The 22,979-nt window shown below is 34.9% G+C and overlaps 1 protein-coding gene across 1 annotated transcript in view; it reads right to left on the bottom strand.

The window, feature by feature from the left end:
• Positions 1–22,979, bottom strand: part of ndst3 (N-deacetylase/N-sulfotransferase (heparan glucosaminyl) 3) — a 102,155-nt gene that overhangs the window by 54,652 nt on the left and 24,524 nt on the right. The window contains exons 2-4 of the mRNA XM_088917985.1: positions 17,526–17,613; positions 16,491–16,645; positions 10,397–10,582 (exon numbers count right to left, since the gene is read on the bottom strand). Of these exons, the coding sequence (XP_088774111.1) occupies positions 10,397–10,582; positions 16,491–16,645; positions 17,526–17,613 (429 nt within the window). The remainder of the gene's footprint in view (positions 1–10,396; positions 10,583–16,490; positions 16,646–17,525; positions 17,614–22,979) is intronic.

Genomic DNA, 22,979 nt, shown 5'->3' with positions numbered 1-22,979 from the left:
AAAGAAGCACATGCATCATATCCTGGTATTCAGTTTTAGCTGCTCAAGATCATATCACCTAACATACAGGTTTGAAGCAGCTCTAGAGAATAAAATGTGTCTTGAAAAACAAAAGGACCGTAAAACGAAAATATAAAAGTAAATGTACAATTTGTATACAAATTCTGCAAAAGCAAATGTAAAATAAAAATGCTTTATTCTCAATGATGGATTATGCAGTGAGGTGGTGATTACTGGTTTTTGTCACAATAATGCTGCCATAATTTCAAGTGTTGATTAATTTAACAGGGAACTTATTGGATTTGGGGAAAATGAAGTGGTATATATGTCTTTTGTTCACACTGGATTACATTATTTGGTTTTGTTGCATCTTTATTCCTCCTTTCTCTGAAAAGGACTATACAAATACTAGAAATATTTATCCTAGTAGTTTGCCAAAATTGATGAGGCATGCTTTAGAATGAAATCTATGTACTTTTCTTTATCAGTGGATAAATAGTCAAGCAGCTGCAGGTTTTAAGTAAAAACCAGATTTTGAATGCACAGATTGGTACAGAAAGATAAACACAATATGTGGTGGTGCTACTCACAAAAATCTAAGCTTCATAGTTATACATTTGTCTTGTTTATTATGTTGAAAACTGTCAGGCATCCAAAACAATAATTATAAGATTTAAATTCAGAGTGTCTGAGCCCCCCAACGCTTTTTGTAAGTCCTGTCTGTTGCCTGTCAGTGATTATTTTCCATTTGTCAGCTTAAACTAATGTCTGTAGGGCAGAGAGCAAAAATATTTGCAATTGTACTGTATTATCTTCCTTTTCAGTGTCTAGTAAGATTCTTATTGGCAACATTTTAAGGAAGCAAATTTCAAAACTTTGCGAGATATATACTGTAATAATAGCAGTTTCAAAATGCACTAACCAATTCCAGATCATCTTTTTCTTTAACATTTTAGGACCCTTTCATTAATGGAACAGTTCATTTTACAATGCAAACCAAAATATGGTAAATTTTATTGGTAGACTAAATTTTCATTTTATGGTTCCAGCAATGTGCCAATGGCAAGAAGAACCATTGCAGCTTAATAATTGGGAAGCTTCCTTTATTATAATTGCAATGCCTGCAGAGGGAATGTATTATCAAAACCAGGAAGCTTCAAAAACATTATAATAAATAGGCCTTTGGAAGAATGGGTGAAAGCAAGATAATTGTGTACTGTAGCCTGCAGCCACTCCACATACACTTTCAGGTACTGTAGGAAGTAAAAAAAAACACAGTTATAATCCTCACATAATAATATTGTGATTTTAAAATACCTCTTTTAAAGTTCTGTTTACTTTGGTTTTGCAGAACTACTACATGACACAAATTCTAATATATTTCTATAACCACAGGAGAATAAACTTAGGATAATTGTGCAGTAAGGAACTAGAGTAGAATGCAGATGGCCATACGAGGTTGCTTCTTACACAATGTGATTAGATACACGGTCCTGGAAACCTGTAAAATCCTTCTACAGCAGCTTAACATTTCTTTCTCATTGACAGAGTCCCTTGCGGGGAAGATTTTTTTCTCAGACACATCTAATTTCTCTCTCCGAATGCAGCACCTCATGCTCTTTCTCTATTGCACCTCAAAGTATAACTTTTTTTATTGGTTCTTTGTTTTGCTTAAAATTCCTGAGCGCATTTTGCTGACTGTTAATATTCAATTTGAGTTGCGCTGGGATCGTGAGACAAAAGAAACTTTACATTGCTGGCTCTGCCCGCATGATTGATAAAAGGTAAAGCAGGAAATCCCCAGGACGTGGCTTTGATTTAATATTTTAATCTCCTTTATGCCCTAAAATTCAATTTCATGCAAAACTCACTAAATCATTCATAGCACATGCACGCTTGAGATTTATGAAAGTGTTCTGGCTGTTTCTCTTTTTCAAATGATATTTTAGAAATACTTTGACTCCCTGTTAAAATGGGAAATGAGGCCCGGTTCTTGTTTTTTCAAGTTTTTTCTCCTTGTTTTTTTGCACAAAGAGCCAGACTGGCATATCTCTGGATTTCTTGTCAGGCAGCTCAAACAAATCCATCATTTGCCACATGTACTGTACTTGCTTATTAGGGTGAACAATAGTCCTTGATACTTAGTCATAATTGTGCTTTATTATATGACTTGCTTTATTACAATTATTAAAATTTCATCCACCCATTTTCTAACAGCTTTATCCAGTACAGAGTTGTAGCAGAGCCAGGAGCCTATACTAGCAAGCAACAGGCACAAGGTATGATACACCCTTTATGGGAGGCCAATCCATTGCCGGGTGCACACAGACACAAACACACACACCCTTGCACCAGGGCCAGTTTTCCCAGAAACTAATTAACCTACCAGTATGTCTTTGGACAGTGGGAGGACACTGGAGTACCTGGAGGAAGCCCATGTGAGCACGAGGAGAACAAACAAACCCTACGCAGAGAGCACCCCACATCCACAACTGAACCCAGGACCCCAGTACTGTGAGGCAGTAATGTTAATCATTGCACCACAGTGCCATCCATATTATTAAACATTTTCATATTTATTACATGACATAACTAGAACTGCATACATCAACAAAACTATAATAATGGAAGATTTAAACTCTCTTCAGATAAACATTGAAATGGTTAATGGTTGTTTTCTTGATACAATCTTTTTAAATCAAGACAGAGTTAGAAACATAAAAGTAAAAGAAACACTGGAGATTAGTGTCTGTAACATGTTCACTTTTAAGATAAATCTCAACAAAAAGAGTTTTAAGAATGCTTAAAACAGATTCTATGGAAATCTTAGAGTTTAAAAAGAATAGAATGGGGATAAATTCAATATAGAACTAGCAGAGAAAGCATGGCTACTTTTTAAAAACTCATATTACTAGAATAAACAGAAAAGTCAAACTATAATTAAGTACATCAGGTCCTACACAAAGTTCACGTTTAATGGGTTTAAGTGGTACCACTTCTAATGTACCCTTAAGCAATGTACTTTATACAACTTTATGCCAACACAGCTGTATAAAGGCAATAGGAATTTCTGCAATTTCCTTTGCATAAAAGCATTAGCACGATACACTACAACTGTTTTAAATGATTTCAGCAGAAAGGGGGATGAAGTGCTTAAGGGCCTAAGATAACCCATACAGTAATACGTTTTTTATGATGTTGGATCAGACGGTATCTTCCCATTAGTACTCAAATGAGAAGTTTTCATAAGCTACTTATTTGGCCACTCATTTAACATTAAACATCACTGTTACATAAACTTAGAATTAGGCCAGCAGATATAGCTCATAGGGGATTACTGCAACACAAAATTATTTACACAGATCCCTACTTTGTGTCTTGCTATTATGCTGTGAGTTTTTTCCATCCATTTGTGCAGTCAACAATACTATTATTGTTCCCCTGAAGTGCCGGCTTAGAAACATAATTCCATTTTTAGATCTTCAACTATAAGTTCAGTGACATTTACATCCTGAAATACTTGGAATACTATTTGTACAACAGTATGTAGAGACAGGATTGGTTAATTCTCCTTGTTCGTATGTGCTGCAAATTAAACTAATACTTCCTTCCATTAATATGATTGACTAAAATGTGTGAATTCATCTAGGCCTTCATGTTTTGCATTATGTTCTGGACGATTTTCCACTGCTGCTTTGCACAGTTTGAGGTCCTTACTAATAAATCACCAGTAGACAGAGATAGTTGAAAGCAAAACAACATAATAGATCCATTTAGAGGTTTGAATCAAGTGATTTATAGCTCAGAGTCAAGGTCAGTATTATTTCTGTATGGCTCTTGAAATGTCAATTTTCCTTATTACTGGTATACAGTGCCTTACAAAAGTATTCAGACCTTTCCTATTTGGCCCCATTTTGCACCACTATAACATTTTGCATGCACATTTTTGTACTTAATATTTTATTTAAAACCTGAATGCCCAAACTTGAGTGTTCTAAAGGTACCAACACTTTACAGTAAATGTCAGCAATTACAACAGCAGGTCTTCTTAAGTTTCTACCAATTTTGAACCCGGGCTTGCTGCAAATATTACACATTGTTCATGGAAATTTGTTTCCATGAAAAGTTCTCTCAAGTTGCTTGGGGATTTCTTAAGGAAAATTCCTTTCAAGTCTTTTCAATAGGATTTAATTGTGGACTTTGTTTGGGCCACTAATGGACATTTCCAGTGTAGCTTCATGCTTTGAATCTTTTTTCTGCTGAAAGGTGAATTTTTATCCAAGTAAAAAGCCAGATTGGCCTGTACTTTGCTCCGTCTGTGTTCCATTCAATGTTGACCAGTTTCCCAGTCCCTACTTCATAGAACTTTAAGAAAATTATGCTCGAAACTAGGGATGGTATGACTGAGTGCACTATATCGTGTTTGTGTCAGATGTAATGCTTCACATTTATACAAGAAAGTTCCAATTTCATCTTGTGTGACCACAAAGCCTTTTGCCACATGTTTGCAGCATCACTGAGGTGTTTTGGTGCAAACCCCATGTCAGACTTGAGATGTTTTTGTTTTCAGTTCCATGCAAGGCCCCTCTTCATGGACTTGGATATTGTTTACCCATGAACATTTTCTGCCATCTCAGCCACTGAACCCTGCAACTCTTTTGAAGTCATCATACAGTAACATCACTAACCAGTTTCCTTGCCTGGATGTTCAGATAATTGGGAACAGGATGTGGGAAGCTGATTATCAGATTATCAAAAGACTAGAGGAAGAAGTGTCTTGAAGTGACTTGGATATGAGAGAGACACCTCCTTCATCCAGCCTAAGAAACCAGAATCTGAACAGGTTATCACAGCACTAGAAGTATACAGTAATCTTAAGAAAGGAATTTGCTGTTTTATATTGTTGGAAATATTGATTTCCTAATTATGGAATCCACAGACCTCATAAGATAATGATGTTTTGAAATAGGGAAGTAGATTCCTATTCATTTAGCATTTATTTAAGAGGGTGCTTTAATCCTGGACAGGGTCTGCATCTGATAGGACACAGGTACACTCTTTGCCTTTTAATATATTTTGTCTCAATTTCAAAACAGAATGTAATTGTAGAAGGCAGGTCACTGGTAACTCACAGATTTGTAAATATCCATTTATAGCATAAAATATTGTGTAGTAGATTTATGTAACTTAATGTAAAACAAATCGTCTTATTAACCTTCATGCCTGATACTGAGTTACCAGTCTTCTGGAGAAGCCAAAATAACACTGCTTGGTATGCCCTGACTGTAGAGGTATAATAATTATTACTTATATGCTAGTGTAATGACCAAATGTATTTTTTAAAAAAAATAAAAAACACACTTTTTAAATTATAACCCCTCAACCAACTTTAATACAGACGACTGAAATATTGGCACTGGAGCAGCAAATGTGACTAGACTATATATCTAAATCAAACTGTGAAAGTATTTTAAAACTTAAAAGAAAAACTTAGATGTAGTAATGCAATCTCAATGGTGAGTGAACAATCTCAGTAATGTCAATTCTGGCAAAAGTATAAGAAAAGAAATGAAACAGCTAATATTGTCAGGAGTACTTACTGTAAGTTGCTCTTTATGTTTCTCTGGAAATTCATGTGAACAAAGATGTTAAAGTATTTTTATTAAAAAAAACATTAATTCTGTCCTGCAATGGGTCAGTATTTTGGCTGTTTTACATTTTTTATGTATGATCCTAAATTAATCTCAGCTTTATTATGTAAATAAAAATGTTAATCTGTGTAAACCTTTGTTGTTATTCTAAACTGTCAATAAAAATGTCAAAACATTACCAATATCTATCAAATATCTTAAAGAAAGCATGGTATTTAATGGCATTTTGAGCCAGTTTTTGAAAATATGTGCAATCTCTGATATGACTAAAGTTCAAAAACATTTCTCATACAGATATGCTTAGAATCTAATTCTAAGATGTCATATTTATTTTTGTATGGTAGGGCAGTAGGATTTTGTGCACTGTGCTTACTACATATAAAGCATTCAATTCAAATGTCAGTTTACTATTCACAGAAATAAATACATTTGACATGCAAGAGAAAAACAAAACAAAAAAGAAAGCAAAGTCAGTTATTGACTAAAGGCAGTTTTCTGTTTTCCAGGCAGTAGTGATAAATGTATTTCTGCTTCATGGTTGCTTTGTGTTTCACAATGTGCTTTGGGACTGGCCCACCACTTACTAATGTATAGAAAAATAATTATTGCAGCTGACAATCATAGGCAACTTTACTTGCCTAGTCTTTGGCAGGGTGAAAGGAGGATGAAGTTTAAGGCAAAACGTTGCTACATTCCCATTGGGGATGATTCTTATCCAGTTTGGTACTGATTTAAAGTGAAGAAGAATTGTTGGTACCTGCATTCTGCCCATTACTGTGTGGGGAAATATCGCATCTTAGATATCAGTGATGTCCATCAGAAAGACTGTATACTAAATATCTAAAGGGGAAAGAGTATTTATAAACACACAGTAATTCAAAATTATGGTCACCTAAACAAATACTGAAAACCAAGAATAAAAGTATCAGGCATAATTTTTTGATTTGTATAAAAATACATTAATCATCCAAAAGAAAACGCTTCAGTAGACATGTTTTGCCTTTAGCTTATTGCTGAAATTTCTTGAGCGAATACAGCTCCTTGTTAGCAATAACAACTGCATGAAGTTGCAGAGTATTGTCGTCTAGTAGTGCATCATTGTCCACTCAGTCATAATAGCCTCCCAGAGCTTACTTAGGATGCATCTTTTTCACTGTCCTGTTAAGATTATCTTATGGCAGTTTGGTCATGTCCACAACAGGAGAATCAAGACAACAATTCTTTAATTTTAAAAATTGTTTCTTGTCTTTCTTGTTTTTGTACCTTTGATATAATGTGATCAAAAGCTTAAAGTCACGTAAAGTATGTTAAAAAATGAAATCCTTCAAGCTTTCTGGAAGCACTGGTTCCAGAAAACAGTATAGTATTTTGCCTTAACCACTGTATATCTCCCATGTGTGTTCCATCAGAATAGCTCCAAAACTTCAACTTGCCACCTGAATATTTGTGCAACATTTCAACAATCACAGTCTGTTTTCATCTCACATAGTATTTATTCCTGGACCTAAAAAATAAATTTATTCTTGCATCTATAAGACTTTTCCCAGACACTCATTTTGTCAGTCTTTATAGGTCCTACTTGTTTTTGATGTCCTTAGCAAAGTTTTTCAGGGTGCAGTTCATCAGATTAAAATGACATCTTGAGGAAGTGCCTTCAATATTTCCTTTGATATGGTGGGAACTGACTTTGAATTAAGATCAACAGTAAGATTAGTGTTTAAATAGAAATAATAACCGTCATGCACAGTTACTTTTACTGTCCACAGTTGCTATGCATGCCGGTACTTTCTGCTGCTCTATCGCTTGAAAATGCATTACCTAAATGTATACATCTACATGGTCTCTCTGGCCACTTCTGAAAATCCCAGAGGGCAACATACTTTTCCAGAAATCTCAAATTTTTCACCTTTTCCAGAGAGTGTCTTGCTATTTTCATCAGGGAAATAGAAGACTGGCCAATTGTTTCTGAGTACATGTCAGAGCAGTGAGAATCAAAGATCTCTCTAGACTGATGGTCTGTATTTTTACTTTGCTCCCCACTGAATACACTAAATGTATGGCTTGAATTATTTACCAGCCAAAAGATTTACTCCAATAAGCTTGTACTTGAAACACTGGAATCAAAACACTTCAAGCATGGGTTTTGCTCATAAACTGCTTATGCCATGGGCGGACTGTATCACATTAAAATTAACTGCTAACAGAGCTGAGCAGTTCAGTGCTCTCTTAGAATTTAAATTAAGTACCAATTAACCGCAGGAAAACTGCCATTTTCTCAGATCATACAAATTCAGTGTTAATTAAATTCTAACTTTGTAAACATCCCCCGATCTCTTAAAGCTGATAGAATTTATCGTTTTACCTTAATAAAGAAAAAACATAATCTTAAATAGAATTCATATAGCTCTCCCAATTATGATTACACAGACCTCTCTCTCTCTGGGTTTTTTCACAGGAAATCGTAGCTATGCAAGACAAATACCAAACAAACAAAATTGGTAGACTGGGTTCACACATTCTGCCAAGCACTTAACAATTGGATATTGTTTTAAATCATTCCAGTTCACAGGTTGCTGCTATACACACTTTCTGTTGGATTTTTTCCTTAATTTCAAGCCACTCTCATTTTCTGTTTCTTTTGCTTTCTCCATCTCACCACTCTCCCTTGTATTCCTGTCTTCTCCATCTCACCTTACCATTTCTGTGTGGAATTACCCTTTAGCTTTTGTTTTGAATGGCATGAAGAAGTAAAGCCTACTGCCTGAATTTACAGCATATTTTATTTCTTTTGCCGTTTCTTTTGAGGCAATTAATTCATCTTCCCATGAATCAATATTTCATGGCTCATATATTGTATATAGGTATATAATCAGTAAGCTTGAGCTGTCTCAGGTAAGGGATATAGTTTGACAGAGATGAAAAATCCAGAAAAGGATAAGTACCATGAAAAACTACCCAATGTGAAAGATTTCTGCTTCAGGTAGTGTAGCTCTGGGGACCTTCACATAAAAAAAATATACAAAAATTGCCTTTTGAAGTGCAGAAGGCTTCCTGGCCTTTATTTAAAAAAGACAAAAGGGTTTGCCTTCACATATAACCAAGACTGCACAACAAAAGCATTATTAATTTGAAGAAAACCCACCAAAGACTTCCAACATTAAGACTTCTACACTGGAGTCATATGCTTTTCTGGACACTCCATTCAATATTTATTTATTTCCTAACTTTAGCCAACAAGAAGACACATGAGCAGAGCAAGACTGGAGGAGGAGGAATTAACATTAACATTAACATCATGACATAGAAAGCATTTCTTTATTAGGATATTGTCATTTTCCCCTCTTTTTTGTTGTGTGAATCAAGTATTATTGTTGAGCCCTCCCCCCCTTAAAACAGGTAAAAATGTCTTTTGTGAAATCAATGTTCATATTTTTAAGGCTAGAATTTTAAAGTGTGAGCTGTGAATTGATTTTCTGTTAAAAACATGCCCCGTTTGGCCCTGTGGGGGGCTTTAATGAGGATATCTGAGCAGTTCAGACTACAGTACCTATTATATTAGGAAATGTAGTAAGAAATGTTTTGATCACAATGCATAGCTACAAGGAACAGAAGCTACATTTACACTGGATAGAACTATATATGAGAATATTTCCAGCTTTTTAATGAAATTCCTGTTTGATGTTATTCACTAATTTATGGCCAGGAAACGTTGTGAATATATGCAAAAACTGTTTTTATGCAAATACCACTTTCGTCATTGCACGACAAACTGTTGCTTTACTGAAGCTCTCCTGAGTCGCCAACCCTGCAAAAAACTGCATCAGCCACAAGGAGTCTCCACCCTATGAACAGAGTTTTTTAATGATGAGCTATGATGAGCAATGGTAACAATGCATGGGTGTAAAGTATACTCTGATGAAACTGTTTTGGCAATCCCTAAACCTTCTTTCTCTCTGCAAAGCTCTACGGTCAACTGGATTCCTAAAGAATTGTTGTCCACAAAGGCAGGCTGAGTTTGAGTTCACCAGCACAGAGCAGGTTAGAGGATATGTTGCTATAGTTATATAGCCAGATACAATGACATCTTGTGGCACGAAACCGAAAATCCAGACTTTTTAAAAATGTTTACTGAAGTTATCCAGTTAATTGAGGAATCTCTCTTTGTGAAGCAGCCCCAGGTTTCCTATTCATTCTTGGGTAATAAAAACACAACAAAAGTTTTAAAAATATGCAGTCAAATACAGTGTGCAGTAAAAGAAAGTATAGTAAACACAGATTTCCTCTACTCAGATCTAGATACTCTTCTTGTAGCAATAAAAAAAAATATTTTAAACTGTTTTTAATTGTCCTTCATGTTACATGAATCCTTTCAGTATCTAGTAGCAGCATGTCACTAGGCAGAGTCTCATTCAATGCAGGACGATGAAACTGACATGGAGGAACTGGGTTCCAGCTCATTAAAAGACACAGGCAGAGTGACATCTGCAATCGACAACCACTCAGAAAAGAAAAAAATGATAAGGTGAAGGCTGTTTTCACCATCTTTTGTACACCTGCCTGCAAAGCCTTATTACTGAATTGTTTTCATAGTGGCTCCCTAGGTTTTGAAGAACCTATGCCAACCTATAATTTATAGACATATACCCAATAATTCCTTACACTTAAAGAACATCCAGGAAATTAGTATTTCAGGATTGAAGGAATAGTCGATCAATGTAACTGTTACTGTATACTGTGAAAATTACCATGATGTTGTTGTGTATGAATCCCTTCCTGTAACGTGCAGGTTTCAGGTGTGGGTACTCCTCTGTGCTGGTCACTTTGATATTCCAGGCTTTCTTCCATGACTCGTAGAGTTGCACATGTACAGGGTACACGCCAGAATGATGAGGTGCCACTGCATAGCCCATGTCAGTGGGAATGCCATGCTCCTGGAAAACATTGCACAGAAGCAATCAGGTAGTCACAAAATAAAACATAAGGCAGTTATTTCAGGAGCTGCAATAGAACTCCTTGTCATGGTTTCTCTGAGCTAAGAGCTCTCATTTTTTAAATTATTTAGATTTTTATTAAACATTACAGGATCTACAACTGAACAGTCTCAAAGATGTAATAAAGGCCTCTCTTTCAGAACATACAACAAGGATGATTGCAACAGAGAGACAGAATTGCCTCACAAAACTCACTTAAACTAAAAGGAGGACATAAATTACATTAGACTGCCAAGTGTGAGCATGCCTTCCAAGAACTTCAGCAAATTATTGCTAGTGAGCCTGTCATAAAGACCCCAGACATCATAAAACCATTCAGACTCCAATTAGATGCAATGCAACAAGGCACTGATACACAACTACTCCAGGGGTGTGGAGGGCAAGAACATTTCCCTTTTAACACATGTGATTAAACAGTCTGGCATTAAGTCCAATGCCATAACACTAATGACAAAAAAAGGAAACAAACTGTAATTTTCCATTGAAATTCCACACCAACAGTTTGAAGTGTCACAGGGCTGAGGCCAATCCAGCACGCATACAGAACATACCGTAGACAAGGTTACACTAACCAGACAAAGAGACTGACTGAGTGCTACATCATGAGTGCCAGGTTAAATATTCTAAGATCCCCTCTCACATAAGCAATGACAATGCACAGCACACAGATGAAAAAAATAATACTTGTTAATAATAGAAAAAAATGCTGAATACATTTCCTTTCCTTTAAATGTGTTAGTGGATAATGGGAAAATCGGATGACAACAAGAATGAATAGGTAAATTAATAGTGATTATAAAAGGCCTCATAAGAGGTCATGCAACAGGGGCATGCAACAGTTCATTGTCACAATTTTCTACACATCTTTATTTGTACATGGCTGCTGGAGAAATAATGACTTTAAAAGAGCTCATATACAATAACTGGAATCTCTCGGGTTTTCAGTGGTAGAATTCAGTGGCTTTCAGTGGACGTAGATTTCAAGCTGCATTTATCTTGGTTGATGCTGTGTACATTAGCAAGGCATTTTCTGATGTATTACATGTCAGATCTCCTTTGCAAGTGATGTCAACACGTCATTACAAAGTAGAATTTGTAGTCTAATACAGTTATATACCATGCATATCAGTATATTTAGCACTGCCCAGAATTTGTGAATGATTAACTTTAAAAAAAGATACCAGGTACACAGAGTTTGATAGAGGAGGACAAAGAGGACACGCTAAAACATATGACAGAGAATGCAACTAAATTCAAAGAGCTTTAGACTTATGTTAAAGCTGGCTTTGAAGCTGAAAGTTTTTAAACCATCAAGAATTCAGTAAAATTACTAATCCTATCAGATGGCTTTAATACATGGCATTGCAAATATTTTCTGGAAATGTATCTGAAACTGCCACAGACAAGGAGTGTTACAATCCCATAGCTAACAAGTTGAATTCACATTACAATTACAATGAGCAGCAGCCCTCAGGTTTTAAAGTGCTGGGTACTTTTAAGACTGGTTTGCCTTTTTGATCCAAGTCAAGTGCCACTTATTTTCTTAATCCCACGTGGTTTTAAAAAAATCCCTACATGGCAGAAAGGGTATGACGATGAATGCACAGCATACCTCAACTTTGCAAAGGAATGCAACTGTAATTAGATAAATTGGTTATTGAGGTGTTTCTACAACAGTAGTGTTAGTTTGCTTCATATCTAGCAGTGGTATTAGCAGGAAAACAGACACCTGCACCCTATATCAGGCTCAAATTTTCTAACAGATAACCACTTGCTCATGTGACTTTGTAAAGTAATTTAAAAAAAGACAACAATATACAGAGGCACAGAGAGAACATCTGAGCAGGAGAGGAGAAGAGACAAGCAAGGAAAATTCCTCCTTAAGGTACTAAAACCTATGAGGTATTGAGCACTGAAGGGACTTCTTAGTACAGTGAGTAAGTTTAAGGAAAGCAGCTATTCTTTAATATTTGCGGGACTATTTTTGTAAATGTGCCAGCCATAATTGTCACTCTCATTTATTTTGTTGCCTTTTTGTTAAAGGCGTAAAATAATCTCCTTTTTAAGCATCATGCACCATGTAGAGTGCAGGCTCACTTGTGGAAGATTATTTAATTTATGAAAGCAATCTTATTTACTCCCAGAAAGATTTATGCACACTTCTGGGTGCATTAAGATAGTCAGTGTTAGGAACAGAGTGGAAAATGTAGGATGTATAATACTGGACTCTCAGAACTCACTCTTTTTGTAAACAGTACTCTGTAAATAATGTCTTGTGTGCCTTGTGTTTGTTTGTGTAATAAACATTTGTTTTGTGAGATTTCTGGGATTAGAGAAACATTCTTCCCTAAATTCAGAAATCTAATCCCAGAGTTCCCACACCTGCCAGAATCACAACGGGTCCCAATCCTACTGGGAGAGGGAGGAGGGAACTCAGTTGAACTGGCAGCCCAGTATGTGATCTCCTGTCACAGCCTGAGGAACAGTGAGTCTGTCTCCCAATAATGCTCCAGCCGCCTACAGAATATGTCAATATTGTATAATATGTCTTTGTTGTAAATGTCTGTAATATGTCTGTAGATTTTATTTTACTTCTATTTTTGTTTTGTTTCATGTAAATATCATTACTTTCATTTGCTTTGGCAACACTGATTGTACCCATCGGTCATGCTAATAAAGCACCTTGAATTGAATTGAATTGAATAGTGCCTAGTTGTTTTCTCAAACACCAAATTATTACTTAAAATGAAAGAAGCCACAGTGACATAGTTTGTTCTTTTATAAACTGATTGTATTCAAGCTGGTGTAATTATTTGTATTTAACTATTACTTAACTCTGTCTTTAGTCAATAGCACTTTTAGCACCCTTTTCCCATATTGAGAGCCAGCAGGCTATGAAACAGAACAAACATTAACAATATAATACTGTCCCTTGTGCATACATAGTGTAGTTTGATTCTGGGCATTTCTAATGCTGAATATTCAACAACATTAAAATGTTATTTTATGTCATCATACATCAAAACCTTCAACCAGACAAAGTAAACACAGACTAATATGATACAAAAATATACTTTAAAATGATAATTTTACATTTTTCCCTCTATGAATACAATTGTTTATGGCAAGATTATGGTTTAAAAGATTTGCCCTTTTCCTACAGGCTTGTTTTAATTTTCTGGAGCCCTTATTAGGTGTATACCCACACCCTCAAAGAGACAAATAGTATTATAAATGGTATTTTATGATACTGTATACTAATCTATAATATATTATAAAAGATTATGTGTTTTATTTGAATTGTCTTCTAATTTTTGACAATGTGATATAACTTATTTTTTTCATTATGGTTTTTTATACCGGGATTTATAATATGTGTTAATGTATGTATTGAATGTGTTTTACTGGGTTTGAAAAATATTTATTGTTCAGCAATATTAATCATACTGTGTACACAAATACATATGTATAGTACATGACAACAAAATCCTACAAAATACATTTCTGAATTTGAACATGAATCCACTCCTAACTTTATTAAATAAAGTTTGCTGCTTAAAGTTTAAAGGAAATAACAGGACTGTACAAAAACAATGTTATATTTAATTGGACTTTTGCCTTTACGGAATATTTTCAGATAACAAGCATTCTTTTTACAGGATCAGATAGAATTAAAGAGAGTACTGGATCTATTATTTATGGCTCCCAATGGGGCAATCCTTTCTATAAAATTGACAGGATGACCTTGAAAAGGGGAAGCTCCTTCAGTAATGGGTTAATTTGACTGAAGCATATGTTAACTGAAAAAAGACAATCTCTTGAGAAAAATCTGCTACCAACAACCAGTACTACTTTTTTCATATAGTGCAAATTGAAAATATTATGCAAACCAGCCTGTCTGTTCTTTCATATTCGTAGATTGCAAACAGTCAACTGGCAAGATTAACCCCGCTTTGAGAAACAGCCTCGTTCAAGGAACCAAGATGTGGACAATCTTGGTCTGAATTGGGATTATTACTCATGAAATATACATGAAAACCCTTCAGGCATTACCAATCGGATAAATAATTAAAGATCCCACACAACCACTTAAAAAGTATGTAAAGATGGAAAGAATTCATAGCCTCGAGCAATGGAAAAAAAATTGTTGGTCAGTGAGTCACAACCTAGCCATTTAACAACTATCACCTCATAAAGGTATTTCACGTGTAGACCTTTGCTCTAGAACATTCCAATTTATTACTTATTCCACAATGACAAACCTAACAGACACCTTAGTCAAATCAGGAGTCACCAGAGACAAGTATTTACATGCTTGACCAACCACATGATGTTCACTTATTTGATTAGACTCATTACCTCCAGACTAGGTGATATTTAATTATTGTGAAGATCAGTCTATACTCTGCTGCCAAACTGCAGAGCCTTTGTAAAAAGGTACTGACAAGGCATGGTGCTAAAACTCCTTTTTTGATTTAAAGAATCATTCTATTAATGTAATTGCAAAAATGAATGTCTGGTACTGTGCACACATAAGTGATTTCATGGACTGATCATTTTTATTACATTGTATAGTGAATTTTCTGCCTACTTTACAATTTCAGACCAAGTTACAGGTTATTTGTCTCAAGAAAATACAATGCATATCTCATGTAATAAATTGGTAAACAACACATTTTTCTGCTAATATTGTACTTTTTTCATATTAGAACCGGTAAAGGTTCATTCCATATTTAAAGTTTTAAGAAAAGAAAGGAAACACTGTCCTGGCTGTGGGCCTTCTTCAGGTGTGAGGAAGAGAGGGAAAGTTGCAAAGAAATAAGGCATAGTATAAAAAAAGACAGAGTAGATAAGAAGGGGGGAGTTGTGATCTATGTTTCAGAATAATTTTGGTTTCTGGTTGTCTTTCTGCAATAGGTGTTATGAAACCAATTCAGGGATTTTGAAAAGGCATCCCACACACAAAGGATTTAATCCTTGTCCTGGAACCACTTTTTTAAAATTAAGTTTAGGCTAGAACAAAAGTCTTGCATCAGCAAACTGGAACATTTGCTGTGAATATATTAAAAAATTAGTTGAAATGACTACACTGCCCTATCATGTCCATGGAGAAATCCTGAATTATTTTAGTATAGATCCTAACAAGGAAACAAGGAAAACTACATGTCTCAGTAGCACCAGAGTGAAGCATTCTTCTGATTCAGAGCTAGAGAAAGTAATAAAATTGACAGTGCTCATTTTGCTTGTCTACTAAGTACTGAAGGAACTGCAATAGCCTATTTGACATGACAGAAGTATAAAGCTTAAGCTGAAGACTGATCCATAATACCTCTTACAATCTTATAATTTACAAGCATTCCAAATGTGCATACTAAAATCTTCAAGTCAAATGGAAAAGTTAATTTTAAGACGTTATTCCTGAGAATACTGCTGCTCTCCATCTAATGACACCTGTAAAATACATTAATACGTGTATGTATTTTTGTTTAGTCAAGCTTTACGTAATTCTGGTTTTATCTAAACACTTGCTAGCATGGGAGATCCTCAATGTTACAGCTGCGTAAATGTTGATTCATAACCTGGCTGACCTACCACTGCATCATTTATTCTCAAGAGAACACCAAGTGTCAACTAAAGTCAGCTACAACCTCACTTTAAATTGTACTTTTTTTAAAGCCAATATAAAATCCTTAACTATAAAAAAATGAAATTGTAGCCCAAGCTATATAACTCTAAAGCAAACGATCCTATCCCAAACTTAGGTGCATCACACTAACAACTTGCTTTATTCAGCTGGCTCTTACCTACTGTAAACAAATGAAAAAAGAACTGAAAGCCCTTTACTTACCAGAGCAAATTCTTTGTTTAGAATCATCTGTTCCATCAAGGAAGATTCATTGTGGAAAAGATGAGGCTGCATGTGGCTCCACATGTGAGGAAACCACCAGAATTCATCCACATATTTCAGTAATAGGTCATCCCCTTCATCTTCTTCTTCTGTACCTGAGAGACAGGAAACACAACTATATAAGTTTTGTTTTCTTTTGAGGGAAATATTTCTTTCCATAGGTTATTCAATGTTTTCTTACTTATTTAGTAACATTTACTGAATCTGGTAGACTTAAGAGTATGCAATGAGGCTTCTCAGAACAAAATATTATTTATAAAAAATCAACCTTTGAAAACTGCATTTACTTTAAGTATTTTAAATGTGGGTTTCGGCAGTTAGTTGAAGCATACGATTTGGGGTTTGACATTTTGTATTCTTTCTCTGTGTTTTTTATGATATATACTTCATGTTTGAGACACTTTAACAAGATCATTTTACAACAGAAAGAACAAAAGGATGATTCACAATATTCAACATCAATTGCAGCATTAACATGAGCATAAAGCAAAAGTATGTGAAGATGCCAAATGTTTGCCCAATGCCCACGTTTTTGTGGGCTTTCCAACTATTGTTGTAAACCATTGTATTTATAAAAAATCTAAAGATATCAATATATATAACATGAGTCAAGAAAGGATATTTTATATGCCAAAACTCCATCAGGAACCAGGAGAAATGAGCTGTGCCTCATGTTTTCCTGCTTGTTATGAGCCATTCACACTCACATATCTAGCCACTCCCCCATTAAATAAAAAAATGTGCTAAAATGCTGCAGACTATAACAGTGGCTCAATCTTCTTTTTCTTCCTATGTCAGTTATAACGAGATCAGCGCTGTATAATAATTTAGGGGGCTCTAACAGGATTTAATACATGTGGGAGCTAAGCCATTGCTTGCCTTATATTAGTGATGGAGTCCTATAATGAAAGTACCACTCTCTATAGCACACACAAATCCATGAGTGATAGGCTAGCAAGCTCTCTATTAGCTTACCAGTGTGGTAGAACTTTCCTGAAAATCCAAGGTTGAAAGTAAAATTTGTTATTTGAGTACGGAGTAGATTCTGCATATCCAGAAGGGCCTGTATTAAAAAAAGATAGGGTTAAAACATTCAGTGAATATTTTTAGTTGAATATTTTTTGGTTTATTTTTGTGAACCTGTAAGGCACTAAAATTAAGTTTCCTAAAACACTAGCAATCAGAGTGTGCAAAAGTAAACCTCATTGAATTTCATTTTCTCATAAATTCTGCCCTTGGTTATGACAAGAAATTTCACACATGGGAAAGCAACACAGTAAACTACTTCCAGTAGCTGCACAGCAAATGCATTTATTGGTGTATGTGTTGTTTATTGAGGCATTAAAAGATTTACAGAATCACAGTATAGAAAATGAATGGAAAGACTGTAATAAGCAATTTCGAAAAGGAGGTATTATTTTACATATACAAAGTATAGTCACTTCTTAACTAATAAATTACCTGTACACAACTGTACAGATAGTAAAACTTAAACACATGCAAAACAATAAATCAAATAATGGGAGAATGTACCCATACAGTTAGTTGTAAGGAAAGTGTTATCTTTTGATGTTGTATCCCTTACTTTCTTAATATGAACCACACAAAAAATAAGTATAGATATCCCATCTCAACAAATTTAAATGACCACAAGGTACATTTTCTGTGTTAAGGAAATAGTTACTATTTTTATTTTCCTCATTTTCATTTACTGTTTATAGTATATGTTCTGTTTCTTTGACCTTAGCATTTAATCTTCCATATACATTTGTGGTTGAACTTCAATCTCTGGGTACCACTGACTGTGCCCATTTAAATTCATTCACATTTAATGCATCAATGCATTTCACAATGGCAGATGAACAGTATTTATGTGTGGTGTTCTGAGTTATTGGCTGCTAATGAGACTCTGGCTCACATCACTATAAGGACTAAATACTCCTTTCCTCATTTTAATGAGTTCATTATTTCCTGCCTCTTGGACGAAAGACAACAAATTTCTTTTAATTAAAGGTCAAAACTCCTCAGGCTAAGCAAATTGAAGGGCTTATCAAGTTCCCGAGGGGTCCCTGAAGAAGATTCTGCATCATCCCTCGAAACTGATCCGGGGCTCGGCCTTCCATTTTAACAACCGGCATTCTGCACTTGCCCACAGAAACCAGCAGCTCTCTGGAGACAGCTGCTCTAATTTTAAACGAAGGCTGAACAATGTTAAGGCATGGATGTGTCTTTCTATCCTCAGACAGCATGAAAATCCAAAGTCAGCCAAAGTAATTAAAGAGCCTCTCCTACTCAGCCAAAGGGCTGCACTGATCAATACTGCTGCCGGGGCATGATTAGTTGTTTTGCAGCGGGGGGATGATTTATGGAACGTGCGTGGCAGATGCCAGATTAATGGAGCTAACAAAAATAATCTCATATTTCTTGTCAGGGAGGCGATGCAAATGCAATCAATATTATTGCGCCTGTGTTTCAGCCTGCATGAGCATGTGTGTGCGGTTGTAAAAAAAAATTAAAGAATATATCACAGTAGGTATATATAGGTGTGCTTAGATGCCATGTAAGGAACCGCCTGGTGGTACAATTGTAAAGAATGTGAGCATCACTCTGTGTTTAAAAGCATTGTGCTTCACATGCTTGTAAAGGACCCACACATAAACGTTATGTCTATTTTCATCTTTGAAGAGCTATCATATGAGAAAAGGTGGAAAGAGAAAGAATATATTCATAAAATTGAAGCCCTGCATTGCCTAGGATAAAAATACAGATTAATGTATAAAGAACTACTTAATAAGCAATTATGTCATAGACCTCTACCATCAGGATGTAATACATTTTTTCCAGAAAAAAGGCACCTGTAATGTGTTGTTGCAGCTAGATAGGCAGCGGTCAACAATTAGCTAGTGTCAACATTTGCAGTTCTCTGAAGCTTCAAATCAAGAAAGGAAAAGGGGTATTTATTTAGTTGTATTGGGTCTGAGACACATTGAACAAAGGAATCTTCTGATTTACCTTGGTTAATTAGGTTCTTGGTAAATTGTAAAAGAGTTATCAACAGTCCAGGAACACAGGATAAAATATTAAAGCAAAAGACAGGAAGACAGGAGAGAGGAAATAAAGGAGAGAAAGACACAAGGAGGGAAAAGAGACAGTGCCAGGCAGGAGGTCCTTGTTCCAATCAACCAGTTTTGAGTTGAGTATTTGAATTTTGTTAAAAGAGCCTGCCATTCTGTTGTTTTTAGGAAACTATGATTTTTTGTATACAGTATCCCAAGGTTAAGAAGTCTCTCCTAGCTAGTGGATGCATTTTTAGAATGGGGGAAATACTGTAGGTTTCCCATTCACTTCGTAGCATCCAGATCTATAGAGAAATGTAATGGTAGGTTATATTCTGTGTAGTGAAAAAGGCAGTTTTATCTCTCTTGTTGGCATGCATAGGTATTATATAGATGTTACATAGGATCTAGCAGTCTGGGTTTTTTTTCTGCTTGGTCGGGACGTAGGCCTCCGAGATGCCTTGTTTGTAAATAGAGTAACTTGTACAGTATGTTATGTTTTGTTGTTTACTGTGTGTCACTGTCATTATTTATAAACTTTTGTTTAAAATATTTGTTTGTTAATTTGTTAAACATCTGTTTCGCCAGTGTGCCCTATTTATTACTGTTACTCCAAAGCTGTAACAGAGAATAAAGAGAACTCATGATATTATATTTTCATAACTCCTATTTGTAACAGCATATGAAAGTTACAAAGAGACAAAATAAAATCTTTACATGTGTATACGTGTACTGAATTCACACTTCTGAATAGTTTCTTTTGTGTCTTGTTCTTTACCAACATATTTCTATTCAAATCAGGTTACGCTTTTAATTATGTTATGGTGTGTCTATCATCTTTTGTCACTTTTAAATGAAAGCAAATTAAACCTAATGCCTCAACATAGTGATAAGCAGGTGTGATGTCCCTCGATAATGTTTTATGTAAAGATTTTGAAACTGTAACAACAAATGCATTGATTATAACAGGGGAGGGGGAGCACTATCCTTATTAAATATTTGTTTATTGTGAGTAACAGAATATGTTCTGCTATGAGAATGTTTTGTTGTATTAATACTGGCTATTCTCAATTTAATTCACATCCATTAAGAAAATAATTGTTAAAAGAATACAATTAATATACTTGAATTATTAAATTAATGGTTCTTTTACAGGGCGTATTGTCAGAGATACCATTTAATTCATTTACAAATTGCTCAATGAAGCAGAACAGTTGTTTTTTTCTATTGTAAAAATACTGCTCAGAATGTAACTTACTGAATGGAGCAAAAAAGAGATTCTCTATGGATCTGGGCCCATAAAGGTTTGTTTTTACAGTGTAAAACTCAATTGCCCCTTAATTGCAAAGATGTGCACTTGGTATTATAGCAAAAGGCTCTGATTTTTAACTGTTTGGTACAATAATTTGCAATATATATCATTATAATTGTTTAAAGTATTTATTCTAATGTTTGGCTAATGGACTTTAGACCTACTAATTGTTTTGTGTAACATCAATTGTACTCTTGCATCTAACTGCTTTAGTGGCATTATCTCTCAAAATTCATGAATATTCATCCTTTTGCCCATGTTTAGAAGACCTTTAGGGCAAGGTGAGAAGACTGGGAGAGAATTTTGGAGGGTTATTTATTTCAGGTTAAAAGGACATGACCGCAAGCATTTCTTCATCAAATCAGATGGTGTGCAAGGTGAGGAGGTTAGCAAAAAAAAGAAAAGCAGTTCAGGGGTTATTTTTCCCTTAGCAGCTCACCAGAGATGCTTTTCTGCTAAATACACACTAGAAAGACAACTCAAGAATTATGATTGTGAACTCTGCACCCCATGCTGTGACAACCACTATAGTAATATGATATATAGCTCCCAGCTCTGGATCAGTGTTAAACTTTTAAGTGAGACAATATGCAGCAACAGTTGGAAGACACATTCTATTTGATACACTACCCTTTTGTCATGCAGCATGCAGCTGTCTCACGAGCTTGGAAAAAGCAAACATATACAGTATATAAGGATGTCTGAGACTGGATAAGCTACTGGATGTGAAGAAATGCTTTTTTCTTCAAAATTAAGAAGAAACACAAATCTTGAAATGTGTGAAGAAAAGAACAATCAAAATAATGTTTAATATTAAATTTATTAATAACTTACATTGGTACAAAATACACAATTAGAGCATTACAGAAATCTAGCATTTACAGCCTTTTCATAGTGTTTTGAATAGGTAATACCGGGCTCATGTGAACATTTCCAGTTCCCAGTTTCCAGCTTCAAAGCAAGTAGATGTTTGCTGAGATGTAGGGTGCATTTTTAGAATAGGGAGATAGGCTCCCATTCCTTTTCTAGCCTCTGAGTCTACAGAGAAAGAGATTTAACTGTAGGTCATATTCTCTTTGGTCTTTATCGCTTATTTTGGCCTTTGAATATTTGGTAGCTGTCTGGAGTTTTTCTGGGTGGTTAGGATGTAGGCCACTTGGATGCCTTGTGTCTAAATGTGTAAATTTGTTAATAGTGTAACTTGTATGTACGTAGTATGTCTATTTTGTGTGTTTAATGTGTCATTGTTAATAAATATTTGTTTAACCCAGAGTGACAGATTTATTATCTGCTGTTATAAATTTTCACAGAACAAAGAACACATATGCCTCTAATTATACCAAATACTTGGGTAAATTCCTTGTCAGAAGATTAACAAATTGGGGGTTATGATTAATTATTTTAATAATTCGGTCATAATATTTCTCTATTATTGTAACCCCCTATTTGTAGGATTTTTGCTTGGAAAATGTATATAATTTTAATAAATAACAGGGAGTGGAAAGAATAATGGAAATGCCTAATAAAAACTACTCTTATTTTGAAGTAAACTGCAATTAAAAAGGATTAATTTCAATGCTAATTACTAATACATTCCCACTATAAAAAGTCTTATAATCAACACTTTAATATTTAAGTTTCTAAAGCAACATGAGAGATCTAACAGGTTCGAAAGAAGTCAAATATTTGGTGTCTAAATTTCAGGTGTGCCAGTCACAGAAATGGCCAAAATATTTCATACGTTAAGGGGAACAGTGTCAAAAATCATATCAGCATACGCCAGCATCAGGTAAGAGGAATGGTCGCAAATCAAAGCTCACTGAAAGGAATAGATGGACACTTTATAGGACAGTTGCTAAAAAACATAAAACAACAACTTCATAAATGACCACAGTTATGAATCTACACCTCCTTGACTCACAAAAACTGTACATTGTGAACTTCAAAAAGCTGATATTTATAATAATAATAATAATAATAATAATAATAATAATAATAATAACAACATCACTTTATTAACCCTTTACAATTTCTTGCATTAGGAATTATCTTTTCGCATAC

The sequence above is a fragment of the Atractosteus spatula genome, chromosome 1 (assembly GCF_055471065.1).
Source record: "Atractosteus spatula isolate fAtrSpa1 chromosome 1, fAtrSpa1.hap1, whole genome shotgun sequence".
Taxonomy (NCBI): Eukaryota; Metazoa; Chordata; class Actinopteri; order Semionotiformes; family Lepisosteidae; genus Atractosteus; species Atractosteus spatula.
This window is presented reverse-complemented; position numbering and strand designations above follow the sequence as displayed.